This window comes from Pyrgilauda ruficollis, unplaced genomic scaffold (assembly GCF_017590135.1).
Source record: "Pyrgilauda ruficollis isolate IOZ18807 unplaced genomic scaffold, ASM1759013v1 scaffold95, whole genome shotgun sequence".
NCBI lineage: Eukaryota > Metazoa > Chordata > Aves > Passeriformes > Passeridae > Pyrgilauda > Pyrgilauda ruficollis.
Window position 1 is genome coordinate 1,583,083 of NW_024531599.1, and position 17,579 is coordinate 1,600,661.

A 17,579-nucleotide genomic window follows, 5' to 3' on the forward strand; every position below is an offset into this window, starting at 1 on the left:
ACACAGCTCAGCCCCTGATACACACACAGAGCTCACACTCAGAGGCACAGGGTGCACAGGTGTGCATGCACACACACAGCTCAGCCCCACACACCCAGCTCCCTCCCAACCTGGTGATCTTGAAGATGCGCAGGAGGCGGATGCAGCGCAGCACGGAGATGCCCAGGGGGGACAGGGTGCCCAGCTCCACCAGGATGGTCTCCAGGATGCCCGAGCACACCACGAAGCAGTCGAAGCGGTTGAAGAGCGACATGAAGTACTGGCGCAGCCCCAGCGCGTACATCTTCAGCAGCATCTCGGCCACAAAGAGGGCGAGCAGCAGCCGGTTGGCATTGTCTGGGTGGGAGAGGCAGCCTGTCAGAGCAGGGACCTCAACCCAGCATGGCAGGCAGCCAGGAAAGGAGGGCAGAGCTGCTCACCCTCCTCTGGCACACCGAGTCCTGAGCTGCTGGTTTTTGGGGACCACAGAGGGGAGGAAAATGAGAGAGTGATGTGCAGCTGCATGCTTGTGTGTGTGAGCACACACCTGTGCAGTGCACACGAGTCCATGCAGGGTGGGCATGTGGGCTGTGCATGGGTACATGGGGCTGAGCTCTGTGTGTGTGCACACCTGTGCTCTGTGTGCCTCTGGGTATGAGCTGTGTGTACCTGGGCTGAGCTCTGTGTCTGTGCACACCTGTGTTCCACATGCCTCTGGGTGCAAGCTCTGTGTGTGTGCACATCTGTACTCCATGTGACTCTGAGTGTGTGTGTGTGCACACCTGTGCTCTGTGTGCCTCTGTGTGAGAGCAGTGTGTGTGCACATCTGTGCTCTGTGTGCCTCTGGGTGTGTGTGTGTGCACACCTGTGCTCTGTGTGCCTCTGGGTGTGTGTGTGTGCACACCTGTGCTCTGTGTGCCTCGGGGGGTGTGTGGGTGTGTGGAGGTGCAGTCAGTGGGGCTGCATGCACAAATGTGTGTGGCTGCATGGCTTGAGTGTGTGCCACGTGTGCAGAGATGCCAATGGACACGTTCTGTGTTCTCACCTTGAAAGATCATGTCCCTAGGAGTACAGAGCGTGGTCAGTGTGAGCTGTATGACAGCAAGGAGCACACACACAGTCAGTGCAGGCTCTGTGTGTGCCTGAGAGCCTGTGCTGTGCCAGCGTGGCTGTGTACTCACAGCAGGAGCCCACACAGCTCTCTGGGGCAGCATGGGGTCCTGCGCTCTCCTCTCTCAGGCTCTTTGCTCACCTTGCACCCGTGTCAGCCACTCTGGCTGGAAGTGGTGCTCGGAGGCGATGGAGAGGGTGTTCAGTGCCACCATCAGGATGACAAGCCAGTAGAAGAACTTGGACTTCACCACATCCCTGCACTTCCTACGAAACATTCGGTTCCAACGCCTCCACTGACGGCTGGAGAGAAGGCAAAGGATCAGCAGAGCTGACAGTGGGCCAGACCCAGTCCCTCGGGCTGTGCCTGCAGGACAAAGCCACCCCTGCTCCCTCCCTGAAAAGGGATGAGGACCATAACCTGCCCCTGGAACTCAGTGCAGTCACTCAGGCACTGCAGCTCATTCAGCCTCCTGGCTCAGTTTTGGCCTCCAGCCCCTCTGACAGGGCAGGCTTGCAGGCACAGCTCCTAAATTCCACACCATGCTGCACAGGCCATGGGAGGAGCTGGGAGCCTGGTCCCACAGCAAAGACAGTGTCCACCTTGAGCAACTTTTTGCCAGTACCATAGCCAAATTTCCTGTTTGCTACCCCAATGTTTGCATCTCCCCCATGCACCAGTCCCTGCCAAAAACAGGGGGCTGACCAGGAAAGCCTGGCCCAGCTGGGCCAGCAAATGAGAGACAGTGGAAGCCCACATGCAAGCAGAGGGTTCAGTCAGGGCATACTTACAAGAAGAGAATCCACTTGTTCATGCCCTCAATTTCATACAAGCTCTCTGTCTCTGACCCTCCTTCATCCGATGGCATCATACCTAGAGGGAATGACATCACAGGCTTTTCTCGGAGCCCTTGGGAAGAACATGTGGGAGGCAACCTCTTTGAAAAGTACATCAGGAAGAACTTCCCCATCAGAAGTGGATAATCCCCACCAAGCAGTGCCATCCCAGGGAGTCAGCAACCAAAGTTTGGGCAGAAGGCCTTGAGGGTCAGATGCAAACCAAGCACGAGGCATGAGAAACTGCTGCCCTGCAGGAGGAGCAGCAGCAGCCCAGAGAGGGACAGCAGCAAGCACCCCAGCATGGAAAAACTGGGGCTAGCTGGGATCTGAGCAAAAGCTGAACAGAACACGGGCCACAGCTCTGGAAGAGGTTTTTTGTCTGTCCCACTGCTCCCCAAGGCTCTTTGCACACATGCATCACTCAGCTTGAGGCATCAAAAGTGCTTTCACCAGGAAGGGTGGCACAGCAAACCCTGTGGCTCGGGTAGAACTCCCCAGGCTTTGCTGAGCTGTTGGCTAGATGCCTCTATATCCACCTCCTTCCCTGGGCCACTTTTAATCCCTGGAAAACGTCAAGTGATGGCAAGAAATTTATGCATCTGCTAGCGTGAGAGCTTGTGGCCCTGACTGTATCCTTGCACACCAAGGGCACATGCTCCTCATGGCCTTTTCAGCCCCACTTGCCAAAGGAGACTCAGGCCTTGCTTGTGGTCTGCAAATATTAAACACTGTGGTTGAAATGGAGATTTACCATCACGGATTTGAGGCATCAAAAGTGCTTTCACCAGGAAGGGTGGCACAGCAAACCCTGTGCCTCTGGGGTAGAACTCCTCAGGCTTTGCTGAGCTGTTGGCTAGATGCCTCTATATCCACCTCCTTCCCTGGGCCCTGGAAACTGTCAAGTGATGGCAAGAAATTTATGCATCTGCTAGCGTGAGAGCTTGTGGCCCTGACTGTATCCTTGCACACCAAGGGCACATGCTCCTCATGGCCTTTTCAGCCCCACTTGCCAAAGGAGACTCAGGCCTTGCTTGTGGTCTGCAAATATTAAACACTGTGGTTGAAATGGAGGCTCTTTGCTCACCTTGCACCCGTGTCAGCCACTCTGGCTGGAAGTGGTGCTCGGAGGCGATGGAGAGGGTGTTCAGTGCCACCATCAGGATGACAAGCCAGTAGAAGAACTTGGACTTCACCACATCCCTGCACTTCCTACGAAACATTCGGTTCCAACGCCTCCACTGACGGCTGGAGAGAAGGCAAAGGATCAGCAGAGCTGACAGTGGGCCAGACCCAGTCCCTCGGGCTGTGCCTGCAGGACAAAGCCACCCCTGCTCCCTCCCTGAAAAGGGATGAGGACCATAACCTGCCCCTGGAACTCAGTGCAGTCACTCAGGCACTGCAGCTCATTCAGCCTCCTGGCTCAGTTTTGGCCTCCAGCCCCTCTCACAGGGCAGGCTTGCAGGCACAGCTCCTAAATTCCACACCATGCTGCACAGGCCATGGGAGGAGCTGGGAGCCTGGTCCCACAGCAAAGACAGTGTCCACCTTGAGCAACTTTTTGCCAGTACCATAGCCAAATTTCCTGTTTGCTACCCCAATGTTTGCATCTCCCCCATGCACCAGTCCCTGCCAAAAACAGGGGGCTGACCAGGAAAGCCTGGCCCAGCTGGGCCAGCAAATGAGAGACAGTGGAAGCCCACATGCAAGCAGAGGGTTCAGTCAGGGCATACTTACAAGAAGAGAATCCACTTGTTCATGCCCTCAATTTCATACAAGCTCTCTGTCTCTGACCCTCCTTCATCCGATGGCATCATACCTAGAGGGAATGACATCATAGGCTTTTCTCTGAGCCCTTGGGAAGAACATGTGGGAGGCAACCTCTTTGAAAAGTACATCAGGAAGAGCTTCCCCATCAGAAGTGAATAATCCCCACCAAGCAGTGCCATCCCAGGGAGTCAGCAACCAAAGTTTGGGCAGAAGGCCTTGAGGGTCAGATGCAAACCAAGCATGAGGCATGAGAAACTGCTGCCCTGCAGGAGGAGCAGCAGCAGCCCAGAGAGGGACAGCAGCAAGCACCCCAGCATGGAAAAACTGGGGCTAGCTGGGATCTGAGCAAAAGCTGAACAGAACACGGGCCACAGCTCTGGAAGAGGTTTTTTGTCTGTCCCACTGCTCCCCAAGGCTCTTTGCACACATGCATCACTCAGCTTGAGGCATCAAAAGTGCTTTCACCAGGAAGGGTGGCACAGCAAACCCTGTGGCTCGGGTAGAACTCCCCAGGCTTTGCTGAGCTGTTGGCTAGATGCCTCTATATCCACCTCCTTCCCTGGGCCCTGGAAACTGTCAAGTGATGGCAAGAAATTTATGCATCTGCTAGCGTGAGAGCTTGTGGCCCTGACTGTATCCTTGCACACCAAGGGCACATGCTCCTCATGGCCTTTTCAGCCCCACTTGCCAAAGGAGACTCAGGCCTTGCTTGTGGCCTGCAAATATTAAACACTGTGGTTGAAATGGAGATTTACCATCACGGATACATTATTGCTAGTTTGGGTCAGAATCAACCAAATTGATCAGGAAATGTAAAAAAAAAAAAAAAAACAGAGGAAGGAAACTGTCCTGCAGAAGTCAAAGCATTTTGTTTTGTGGGTTTTCAGGCAAAATGAGTCTTTGTGACTTCTTCACAGACTCCCACCTTGCCTCTCTGGGTGGTCAGCATTAGCAACCCAACCCTCAGGCCAAGGGTCTCTGAGCAAGCAGAGCTGGTACCTTCTCCCCTGGCCCGATCACTGTCCATGACCTCTGCGTGGGTGATCCAGTCCATGTAGCCCTTCAGATCCTCCTCCAGCTGCTGCTTCTCCCGCAGCTTCTGGAACGTTCCCCGCGACTTGGCCTTCTCGCGCTCCTTGGTGAACTCGCTGTGACAGGACAAGAGCAGAGACTCAGGGGATGGCCTAAGCAACTCAGCAACTCTCAGGAGCCACAGCTCTGTGCTAGGACAGGCCTTGTAGGAAAGCCCTGAAACACCCTGCCACCATGTGTTAGGTTGGCTGGGGGTGTGTAAGCTTTTCAAACCAAGACACACCAGCACTGCCACTACACTGCTCCAGGGACTTTCCTCCTTCTTGCCAAGGTCATGGGGACTCACCACCTGCCAATGGCAGTCAGGGCTCCTTCCCCACCACTGCTGCTCTTTGGGACCTTCTCACTGCAGGGTGCTACAGCTGGACAGCCAACTGACAGCTGGCCAGGACAGTTCCCCATCAGAGTGGGCTCTCACCCACCTGGGGGGCAAAAAGCTGTCCATATGTAGAAGGTGAGTTCATCACATGGCAGGTAAACAGGGCACTCTTGTCACGGTAACATGAAAAGGATAGGTCTGCCCTTGTCCTTGCCCACTCTTCCTGCTCTCTTTCAATTAATTTCCTTCCTCTGGTGCCTGGCAGGACTGCAGACCTGCTACCCAGCCCTGCTGGTGTTGCCATGTGTTAGTAACAGGTCCCAGACACTATAACAATAATTTTCCTGATCTCAAACATAATTTAGTTGTATTTGCAAAAATATTTCAGAATGTTTCTGTGCCAGCAACTGCTCCAGGATCAGATGACTATAGTCCAGCTTGTCCTGCAGCTACAGTCAACTCCAGACAAGCATCAGGTTCCTGTGGTTTATCTTGTGCTTTTAAACTTGTTTTAGGTCTAGTAACACCCAATTTGTTTTAATGCTACTGTGGCATGGTTCTTATCATAAAAGAAGCCTAACAAATCCAAGTAATTAGGGTATAACTAACACTGTGAACTAACAGAGGTGATGAGTGTGATCCACTTGCACAAACAAGGACTGAAACATAAAAAAGACCCTGACCCTACACAGACCTGAGGAGAAAAGCCCCCCTCACTTCTCAGGACAACATGTATTTCCCAGCAACAAAATTGGGATGGTAGCAGTCCCACAGCAATGCACGGTAGGTTGAGTGTAATATCTCAGGTTTTAACTGTACTACGGGGGGAATTAACACTAATTGAATTTGGCCTAGATTGTCAAAACAGACTGATGACAGCTCATTGGTGTACTTGGATGAGACTGCTGAAGCAGTAATTAGACTAACAATCCTTCCCTTGGATGCCTTGCACTCATCAGAGATGTTCTCCTTAGGCTGGCCAGGAGAAGGCTGTGTGTGCTCACAGCAGGAGGGAGCTGGAGGTGAGGAGTGCCCAGACCCACAGCCCTGGGGTGCCTGCTCCCTGCTCAGCTCCATCTGCTCTGTGTGCACCAGAGTCCATGGGCTCCAGGGCTGGGCTTGCACACAGCTGCTTCTGCCTCAGGGAAAAGATTGATGTGTTGAGAGTTGGGCTAAAACCTCAGAAAGCCATGGACGTTAACACAAAAAGTAGCTCACAGATCAGTGTTTCTAAGCATGCAAAACAAAACAAAACAAAACAAAAAACAAACAAACAAAAAAAAAAAAAAAAAAAAAAAAAAAAAAAAAAAAAAAAAAAAGAAAAAAAAAAAAAAAAAAGGTGAGGAATGAGAGAGAGAAAAGAACTTTTCCAGGCTTTTTTCAGGCTTTTTTCTTGTATAGTCGAAACCAGTTAAAACTCTTCTGCTGGAAGAAAGGATAGGGTGGCACTTACCCACTGAGCACCCCCAGAACCAGGTTGAGTACAAAGAAGGAGCCAAGCAAGATAAGGCTGACAAAGTAGATCCAGGGCCATTCATTTCCCATGGCATCATTTACCTGGCAAGGAGAGATGCAGCTGAAATATTCTGAAGGCATTGTCCTCCATCTGTTTCCCCTTAGAGTACCTCAGCAGCCTCTGGGATCTTTGCCCCCTCCAAAAGCAGTGCTTGGGATGGTGGCACATAACCCTGGCTCCAAGCCCTGGCTGCCTAGAACTCTGTGTCTGGTTTACCTCCAGACCCAAACATTTTGGGGGCAGATTTAAACATCAGCCCCAAGCCTAAGCTTCAGCATGACTGTCTCCCAAGGACTGGAGAACATGGGCTTTGCTGGAGGAGCATCCACCAGTCATTGCTGTGCCTGGCCCATACCCCTTCACAGGGTGGGAGCTGGAGCAATCTCCTGTTGTCTTAGGAAGGAAATGGGGGTGTGTATTCTATTTGCCATCAGTTAGAGGTGGGGCAGTTCTCTGCTGTTCATGGGGCAGTTTCCTTTATCTCTCCCACAGCCAATCCTCCCTCCAGCAGATCTCTGCTGTTCATGGCCACTGAGTGTCCCTGCATGGCTGATCAAATTCCAGCATCCCATGGGGAGATGCTCCGCCCAGGGCAGGAGCCCAGCATTCCTACCTGGATACAATCTGAGCCTGGAACACCCCAGCAGCCTTTGCCCACTGCATTCCCAGAGGAGCAGCTTTCTCCTGCCCTGCATTCCCAGAGGGAGAGCAGGCCCATCTCCAGCAGCCCTGGAGCTTCAGAGGAAAACTGCAGCCTTGTGCAGGATCCCTGCTCCAGCAGAAGCACAGCTGGCATGGCAGGAGGGCTGAGCCCCCATGGGATGGGACTGTGCCACCACCCTGACACACAGAGGGTCAGGTTGGATTCTGACTCTGGAAGTGGATTTTTTTTGTTTGTTTGTTTTTACTATTGCATTTGTAATTTTTAATTTTCCTAGTAAATATAATATATATATATAAAATATATATAATAAATATATAATATTTAATTTTCCTAGTAAAGAACTGTTATTCCTATTCCCATATCTTTCCCTGAGAGCCCCTTAGTTTCAAAATTATAACAGTTTGGAGGGAGGGGGTTAACATTTCCCATTTCAGGGGTGGCTCCTGCCTTCCTTAGCAGACAGCTGTGTTTTGAAGGCCAGGCACATACCCAGTAGAGGACCTCAGTCCAGCCCTCCATGGTGATGCACTGGTAGACGGTGAGCATGGCAAAGCCGAAGTTGTCGAAGTGGGTGATGCCGTTGTTGGGCCCGGGCCAGCCGCCGCGGCACTCGCTGCCGTTGATGCTGCAGTGCCGCCCGTGGCCCGAGCTGGTGCACGGGGCTGGCTTCTCTGAGCCCACCGTGGCAATCACATCTGAGGGGCAAAGCCATGGTGTGAGCGGCAGGTCAGGGCAAACACAGCAGCACACACTTCCTCCCGCTCCAAACTGCTCCCTGCTCAGCTCCATCTGCTCTGTGTGCAGGCAGAAGACACCACAGCCCATGGGCTCCAGGGCTGGGCTTGCTCACAGCTGCTTCTACCTCAGGGAAAAGGTTGATGTGTTGAGAGTTCAGAAAGCCATGGACACTAAGACAAAAACTAACTCACAGATCCGTGTTTCTAAGTGTGCAAAACCAAAAAAAAAAAAAAAAAGGGTGAAGAATGAGAGGGAAAAGAACAGAACTCTTCCAAACTTTTTTCTTGCATAGCTCAAACCAGTTAAAGGGCCCCTTTCACCACCCCTCACACCCAGCTAGGTGCTGTTTCAGACATCCCTCAGTCCTGCCACACTCCCAGGCCTGATGCTGGCCTGACCACACTTTCTACCAAACATAGAGTCCCTGTGGTCTCACAGCACCAGACAGAGAGAGTCCTGCTGCACTCCCCACCACAGCTCCACCTGTCCCGAGGTAGTAGCAGGTCTTGTGCATCCTGCCCTTGAAGAGCTCCTGCCCCACGATGGCGTAGATGATGATCATGAAGAGGACCAGCAGGGCGATGTGCAGCAGGGGCACCATGGCCTTGATGATGGAGTTCAGGACGACCTGAAGGCCTGCACAAAGATGAGGGGAGAGGAGGTCAACCCCTTCCTAAACAGTGTTGGGTGCACCTTGTATCACTGCCAGCCCACCAACAAGCAGCCTTTGAAATGCCCCTTGCCAAGGGAATAGGGGCACGGGTGGGGCGGGTCTGAGATCTCTGAAGGAGAAAATCCTTTCTTCTTTGTAGGAATGTGCCCCTTGTTGACAGAGTGACAAAACTATCCTTTGTTTCCTTAAAAAGGAAATAAGCCCAGAGGTTTTTCTCCTCAATTAGGAGGTGAAAAGGCATCTCATAGGACCTGGGGGACTTCACCTCAAACTTAAGGACAGCCAATTGGACAGAAGCCAAAAAGTCCCGCCTGAGCAATTTACTAGAAAAAGAAGAGAACAAAGAAACTAATGGCTTTTGTGAGGTGTTTTACCAGGAGCAAGAACCTCTTGCACCTGGCTCGGTCTTTTTCTCTAAAGAGTTTTGTTATTTTGCCTTGTATTAAAACTTTTTTCTTTCCAACACTACCACAGAAGCCATCCTGCTGATTTTATGCCTTCTAGGATAGCTGAGCTATCTTGGGTGTGATATAGATCTCCAAGAGCTTATGAGACCTGGCTCGAGGAGACCCCTATTTCACTTCTACCCACCAGGAAAGCATGTGGAAGGGCACAACAGAGTCAGGCAGTGCTGAAGGCTGCTTCATGCCCCTCCCTTTGTTCTGGTGCTCTCATCCTGGCTGTATTAATGAGCTACAGAAGAAGATCCCTGCTCTGAGAAACCAGAGCAAGATCCTGGTCACCCAAAGGTACTGCCACTGAGCCACAGAGGCAGCCAGATGTGTGCCACCCTGCAGCTCCCCAGGGCTGACAACCACCAGCTGCAGGAACAAGCAACAACCCGTGCTTCCCCTACACATTCTTCGTGGCTGGGCTGGATCCAGCAACAACAAGAAACCTGTCCCATGGCTCCCCACCCTGGCCAGGCCCAGAGGGTGTGTCCAGCCCCCAGCAGCAGGCAGCCAGCACGCACTTGGCACTCCGGACACCAGGCGCAGGGGTCTCAGCACGCGGAACGCTCGCAGCGCCTTCACGTCAAAGCCGCCTTTTCCCCCCGAAGGCCCTGCCTGCTTCACATTGACCTGCTCCAGGGTCATGGTGATGAGCCTGAAAGAGCCAGGGTACAGGGAGGGGAGGGACGAGGAGAAGCAGAAGGGAGGACAAGGAAAAAGAAAAGGGTGTGAGAATGGAGACTGAGAAATCTGAGCTAAGGATTTCAGAGCTCTGCAGGCAGCAAAGCAAGGTCAGGACTGCCAGCCATGCTCAGCCTCGCCCAGGGGCAGATCTTGGCAATGCCAGCTCCTGGGCTCAGCTACATTGCTGACAGCCAGGGAGCTCCCACCCCACGTGCAAACCCTGGAGGACCCCACGTCACCACCTTTCCCCAGGGCAAGGAGACCTACAAGGCATGAAGGAGTAGAGATAGGAAGAAATCAGAGTTAGAGAGGATCCCAAGGGATTTCAGAACAGGAACAGGGGGCTCACAGGAGAAGGCCATGAACTGAGTCGAGGAGGTGTCCCCAAACACATTGCAATCACCATAAAAACTGGCTGTGGAAGAGGCTTGGCACAAGCTGAGCAGCAGCAGCAGCCTTCCCCCTTTTCGGTACCCTAGAGTCACAATGGAAAAGTCGAGCACATTCCAGCCGTTTCGGAGATAGGCATCCGTGTGGAAAAGGAAGCCGTAGGCAATTATCTTCAGCATGGCCTCGATGGCAAAGAAGATGAGGAAGGCATATTCAATCTTCTCCTGGGGATTGCAAAGGCAAGCAGGAGAGAATGCTCCATTAGAACAGACTGTCACCTCCCCTGGTGACATCCTCATCCTGTCATCCTCACCAGTGACTTTGGACTAGCCCCTTCTGCCACCCCTACACACACCAAGGGGACCCTGGGGACAAAGGTGGCATGCTGAGCCCCACATGCCACTCTCTGGCCTGCAGCACGATCCCCTCAGCCCTTTAATGGCCCCTGCCAGGACCCTGCCCTGAGGGTTCCTCTAAACTGCTCCAGCAAAGCCACCTGAAGGTGCCTGGCCCAGGGCACTGCTCCTCTCTGGCTCTCCTCCCTGCTGCTCATCCTCTCGTTCCCCCCACAGCCTTCCTCCTACATGCAGCACTGACACCTTCTCATCCTCTCCAGCTGAGGGCTCACTGGATCTGTCCTGGAGTCCCCACACAGTCACTGTGGGACAAGCCAGCTGTACCATGGCTCCCCTTTTGCCTGGGATGATGAGAAAGCTCCCAGGGAATGGAGGCCTTGGGCTCAAGGACTCCTGCTTAATGCCAGACATTTGCCTGGCAAAGTGACCAGCTAGAAATGGGCCTGGGGCTCACTGGGCAGAGGTGCTGCACCCCCTCCCAGGCAGGACCTGGCACCCCACTGCAGGGGCTTGGCACAGCCCTGCAGCTGCTGGGCCAGGGCAGCTCATCTGTCCCTGGAGCACAGCCAAGAGCTGCCTGTGCCCAGCTGGCTCTGCCTGTCACTGCCATCACTGCCCTTGCTGACAATGTCCCTTCCCGACTGGGACTAAAAGCCTCCTGAAGCAGCCAGGTGGACAGTGCTATTTATATTTCTGGTGTTTCCTGGTCCCTCTCCTCAGCTTTTATCCCCTGAAGGACAAGGAGCATCACTGCTCAGGATCTCCAGGGAATTGCCCTCAGAAAGGCAGAAACGTCTCTCTGAGACCAAACTGGGAGTGAATCTTCACTGGGGAATACTGTAGTGCTGTGAGCACAGCTTCCTCCCAGGGTCCCCATGCCCTGCCAAATGGAAAATCCTCTCCTTTTACAAAGCCAGGGCTGGAGCTCAAGGGAGAAGCATTGCTGGCTCAATTAATGTCTCCAAAAGCAGTGACTGTGCTGTGTCCCCACATGACTGTCACCCACACAATGCCATTTCTTGTTGGATCTGAGGGCAGCTAGGGTAAGAGCAGAGATCCTGGCACTGCCTCTGTCTTCAAGGTTTTAGCTACAACAACTCAACACTGCTCACCTCCCACCCTGAGGGGACAAATGCCCCCCAGACTGTCACCCAAAGCCTGTCCTTGCAATCCCATGCAAACACAACTGCCATGAGGATCATTTCAGGTATGGAGGGGCTGCAGAGCCATGCCAGCAGCCACTGGTGTGGTGGGGTGTCTCCCCAGCTGCAGAGGAAAAACAGGAAAGCCCACTGCAAGCTGCAGCAGCCCTGCAGCTGCTGGGGCTGGTGAGCGTCAGGATGCAGCCTGGAGTGGGATGCAGCTGCTGAGGCTGATGTCAGGATCCAGCACTGCAAAAGTCAATTCCATGCCCTGATTTCCCAGCAGAACAGACTCAGTCTCTCACTTGAAGGGATTTTCCTCTGAAAACTCCTTGCCCAGTATCAAAAGGTGGTCCCAAGAAGTCCCTTTGAGAAGTCCACAGCAGATGAACAGTGCTTGGACAGCTTCAGGAGTATCAGGTGCAGCCAGTGAGGAGCAGCAAGGTTCAAACCTGGGCCAAGGAAGAGGCAGCAGGCAGATCCCTGCCCCCAGCCACCCTCCCCCAGCCTGGGAGGGACATAACAGCAAATTTCCAGCTTCTCTGGGCAACTTGTACCAGGGTCTCAACACCATAAATGTATAATTTTTTTTTCTTATAACTAATCTAAATCTATCCTCCTTCAGTTTAAAACCATCACCCTCTGTCCTACAGCAATAGACCCTATTAAAAACTTTGTCTCCATCTTTCTTATAAGTCCCTGTCTTAGGTTGCAAGATGTGGCTGGGGGTGTGAATTCTATCCCCATCTGTCAGAGCTGGGCAGTTCTCTGCTGTCCATGGGGCAGTTTTCTTTATCTCTCCCACAGCCAATCCTCCCTCCAGGAGATCTCTGCTGTCCATGGCCACTGAGTGTCCCTGCATGGCTGATCAAATTCCAGCATCCCATGGGGAGATGCTCCGCCCAGGGCAGGAGCCCAGCATTCCTACCTGGATACAATCTGAGCCTGGAACACCCCAGCAGCCTTTGCCCAGGGCATTCCCAGAGGAGCAGCTTTCTCCTGCCCTGCATTCCCAGAGGGAGAGCAGGCCCATCTCCAGCAGCCCTGGAGCTTCAGAGGAAAACTGCAGCCTTGTGCAGGATCCCTGCTCCAGCAGAAGCACAGCTGGCACTGCAGGAGGGCTGAGCCCCCATGGGATGGGACTGTGCCACCACCCTGACACACAGGGGGTCAGCTCCTGCTCTGACTCTGGCAGTGGTTTGTTTTGTACTATTGCATTTGTGTATTTAATTTTCCTAGTAAAGAACTGTTATTCCTATTCCCATATCTTTGCCTGAGAACCCCTTAGTTTAAAAATTTTAATAATTTAGAGGGAGGGGGTTTACATTCCAAGGAAGTCCCCTGCCTTCCTTAGCAGACACCTGGCTATTCTAACCAAGACAGAGGGAGGCAGGGGTAGCTCACAGAGCTGCATGTGCTCCCCTCCAGGTGCCAGTACCAGAGCAGCTGCATTTTCTGCGGTTTTATCGAGTGTGTGCATGCAGACATGCAGTAGTGTTGCCCATTGTCACAGCTCCTGGAAGACTCCAGGAGATCCAGGGTGACCCCAAGCTCTAGGAAACCACATGCAATCACGATTCTCCTCCATGCCAACCTCCAGGCACAGAGCCCAATAGCTCTTGAAAACCAGCAGTGGACAGCAAACTCTGCTCAGGGACTGTGGGACACCAGCCAGCTGCCCAAAAGCAACTGTTCCTGTGTTCCTGAGATGGCACAGCCCTGGGGTGACAGGCATCACACAGGACTCAGGTAACTGCAGCTCCCCAGAGCAGATGAAAAGCTGTGAGTCCTGCAACTGCATCACACCCCCACATTCCTGTCACTGAATTGTACCTGGGGCTTTGTCCAGGCTTTGGAAACACAGGAATTCCCCAACCCCAGGGCTGAGATGCAACCCAGAATGGTGGGTTTTCAGAAGCATACTACTTGCCATCAAACATTTGTGCTACCTAAAATCCCTAAAGCCATTATCTGTGACACCAGCAGCATGCCTGCACACAGGCCATTACTCATGCTACTTAAATTGTCTTCTTGACAGTTTGAGCTCCAGCTCTGTCCCCCACTCCCTACGCCCCACATCCTACCTGACATTCCTACAAAGCCCATAGGGCTCAGGACAGCTGCTTTTGGGTGGTCTGACAGGGGGGCCTCCCTCCAAGCAGCCACCCTTGAGTCCCACTGGTGGGGAAAAACTTTAAACTGAAAATGGACAGAGAGTACATTTGAATATTAGGAAAAAAGTGTTCCCTGTGAGGGTGGGAAGACCCTGGCACAGGTGCCCAGAGCAGCTGGGGCTGCCCCTGGGTCCCTGGAGGTGTCCAAGGCCAGGCTGGACAGGGCTGGGAGCAGCCTGGGGCAGTGGGAGGTGTCCCCCATGGTTTGAGGGGGAATGAGAAGGGCTTGAAGGTCTGTTCTCACCCAAACCATTCTATAATAAATGCAAATATCTCCCATATCTCACAGCTGGCTGACACCCCAGCTCAGCCCACTCAGGTCAGTGCTGCTCCCGGGCTCCCCTGGCAGAGGGAACTGCTGTGGCCAGGGATGAGGTGTCCCTGAGCCCAGTGCTGGCTCTGGGCTGCCCGAGTGTCCCAGGGCTCAGGACCAGCACTGAGCATCCTCACACTGAAGGGGCAGCTTAAGGATTCACACCTGAGTGAGGGGGAGCAGAATTTGGGGCCTGGCCACTCCTCCTGCCTCCCTCTTGTGTGGCCCCAGCCAAAGAAAATCCTCTGAAACACCAAATAATAAAAGAGATATAAAATACCTCTTTCAAATAACAAAATATCGACAGAGAGTACATTTGAATATTAGGGAAAAAGTGTTCCCTGTGAGGGTGGGGAGACCCTGGCACAGGTGCCCAGAGCAGCTGGGGCTGCCCCTGGGTCCCTGGAAGTGCCCAAGGCCAGGCTGGACAGGGCTGGGAGCAGCCTGGGGCAGTGGGAGGTGTCCCCCATGGTTTGAGGGGGAATGAGAAGGGCTTGAAGGTCTGTTCTCACCCAAACCATTCTATAATAAATGCAAATATCTCCCATATCTCACAGCTGGCTGACACCCCAGCTCAGCCCACTCAGGTCAGTGCTGCTCCCGGGCTCCCCTGGCAGAGGGAACTGCTGTGGCCAGGGATGAGGTGTCCCTGAGCCCAGTGCTGGCTCTGGGCTGCCCGAGTGTCCCAGGGCTCAGGACCAGCACTGAGCATCCTCACACTGAAGGGGCAGCTTAAGGATTCACACCTGAGTGAGGGGGAGCAGAATTTGGGGCCTGGCCACTCCTCCTGCCTCCCTCTTGTGTGGCCCCAGCCAAAGAAAATCCTCTGAAACACCAAATAATAAAAGAGATATAAAATACCTCTTTCAAATAACAAAATATAGCGGGTTTAGATTAGATTTTAGGAAAAAATTCCTTCCCTGTGAGGGTGGGCAGGCCCTGGCACAGGGTGCCCAGAGCAGCTGTGGCTGCCCCATCCCTGGGAGTGCCCAAGGCCAGGCTGGACAGGGCTGGGAGCAGCCTGGGGCAGGTTGAAGGTGGAAGGTGTCCCTGCCCATGGCAAGTGGTAGAATGAGCCTCGTGACCCAAACCATGTTACAATTCTATGTTTCTATGAAAACCAGATATTTCAGTGTGTGCAGCATGTCAGACACCACCCACTGCAGCTGCAGAAATGGCTCAGCTGCCCTGGGAGATGAACTGTACTCTAAATTTATTTCTTCACTGCTCATAAACAGAGGTCGGGCAGCCAGGTCACACACAGCCATCTGTATTTTCTTGGGTGAATCCCTGTTAATAACCTGCCTTGCTAAACACACTCTGAAGCTGCTTGCTCCTGGAGTAAGGTTTCCAGTGAAAAACAGTGGGATTTCAGACTCTGGAAACTCAAGTTTCCAGAACTTGAACTCACGTTTCCAGAAAATGAAAATAAATGCTGTGAATTACTGAACAAGTTGAAAAGTCAAAATAATTTCATCAGTGTTGAAGAAAATGTTGTGATTCCGTTAGAAAAAGACAAAATCAGATACAAACAGGATTTAAAAAACATTCTGGATCAAAAGAAATCTAATATAGAAAGCGTAGTAATGTAATGTGTTGAAATGAAACATTTCATACTTCTTCCAGGACAAAGCAAAATGGATTATTAGAAAATTTATGGTTATGGTTATTTCATTATTTTCATTCTTATGGTATTTAATTTTTTCACCCCCATAAATGAGTTCTGATTAACCAAGGTTTCATGAGATAACTGTAAATCTAGTGTAGACTCTGAGTGCATCTCTTCCCTGGCTGGTCATGGAAGCTCAGAGTGTGGCTGCTCTGCAGGTTTTCCAGTCTTGCAGGAAGGCAGTGGCAGCAGAGGTCTCCTAGGAATCCTCTCTTCCTGCGACTCTCCTTGTGATGCCTTAGGATTCCAGCTTTTATATTTTTCATCTATTTGTAATCCTGTAATTCTTTGGTGCATAACTCTAAACTCTATATAGAGTGTTGGCTGCTGCTTTCCATTTTGGTCAGACACAACAATTCCTCTCCAGGCCTGGGAACCAAGGACACCTCACTGCCTCAGGCCCCAGAGATGGAAACAAAAGTGAGCTGGGGGAGCAAACTGAGGGTAAATTGCTTCATTACCTGAAGCTGTAATTGGCAGATGAACCCCTAATATGCAAATGGACCTAACTTATAAAAGTGTGAAAATCCGTGTCCATTTTGGGTGCAGCCCCTGGGGGGCTTCATCTGCCCAAAATGTACCTGCAGGTCCTTCAATAAACAGAATTGCTGTTTATTCTCTTCATTTTGTCTAGCCTCTGTTTTAGGGAGCCCCACAAGGCATCCCTTGAGGATGTGATAAATAGGTGTGATTCGTGCTGATAAAATTGATATAATTGAAACAGTAATCAATATTGATATAGTAATCAATATTTGGAGATAACAAAATGGTTAAAAAGGTAAAAAGCTAGGAAAGCGGAGAGGAAGGGTCCACCCCCCCATTATCTTCTGCAGATGTTCGAGGCAGGAAAAGGAGTCAGATAAAGCTTGCTAAAATTAACTGAAAGAGGGAAAACTTGGGTGGAAATCAGAAATATGTTAATTTATGAGATTTATTATATTGGCTTATATAATTTTGGTTTGGCATATATGCTATTAGCTTGGTGCGCATGTGTAACCCAAAGGTGAAATAAAGGACACCTGAGGAAGAGGAGCGGCCTTCATCTGGACGACCCCCAAAGAGTGGTGCGACCCCCTAAAAGATGGTGGCGCATGCGTGGTGAAGATGAAGATGAGGGTGGAGACACCAGTGTGATGAATCAGAAATAGGAGGGGATGCTGATAATGGACAGTATAAAGGGGGGAATTTTGGGCTTGGCAAGCTTGTACGTGAGGTGGCAGGGGTCCCAAGGCCCTCGCGCTCCGTACCCCGCGGTAATTTTGCTTATGCGTCATTACCCGAACCAGACTATATTTTATTATAACCAAATTATACTGCCAATTTATTAAATGTATTCAATTTTATATATTTTAAACTATTTCATTTAAATTTCATTAAAATTATTATTACATTTAATTTTGTTTGGCTTTTTATTTGTGATTGGATAATTGGGCAAACATAACAAGGAGCTCTCGGCGCTGCAGCGTTGCAGAGCGGCCGTCCCTGAGGAGGCCGCGGCTGGGCAGGCCCTCACCCCTCAGCAGGGAGCCCTGCCGGGAGGGAGCCTCCGTGCTGCCCCACCAACGTCCCTATCCCTGCTTTTAATGCGGGGATGGCACTATTGGGGGGCTAAGAAGGTTTTATTGCTCGGATGAACATCAGCCTCGGAGGCTGTGAGATTTTAGAGGAGCAAGCACTCAGCCATAGCTCAAGAGTGGTCAC

The 17,579-nt window shown here is 51.9% G+C and overlaps 1 protein-coding gene across 1 annotated transcript in view; it reads right to left on the reverse strand.

Annotated features, from left to right (window-relative positions):
* The window catches only part of CACNA1S (calcium voltage-gated channel subunit alpha1 S), a 51,934-nt gene that overhangs the window by 26,248 nt on the left and 8,107 nt on the right, over positions 1-17,579 (reverse strand). Inside the window, 9 exon segments of the mRNA XM_041489593.1 lie at positions 111-336; positions 3,014-3,174; positions 3,664-3,745; positions 4,696-4,844; positions 6,561-6,664; positions 7,777-7,982; positions 8,509-8,661; positions 9,672-9,805; positions 10,309-10,448. Coding sequence (XP_041345527.1) covers positions 111-336; positions 3,014-3,174; positions 3,664-3,745; positions 4,696-4,844; positions 6,561-6,664; positions 7,777-7,982; positions 8,509-8,661; positions 9,672-9,805; positions 10,309-10,448 — 1,355 coding nt within the window.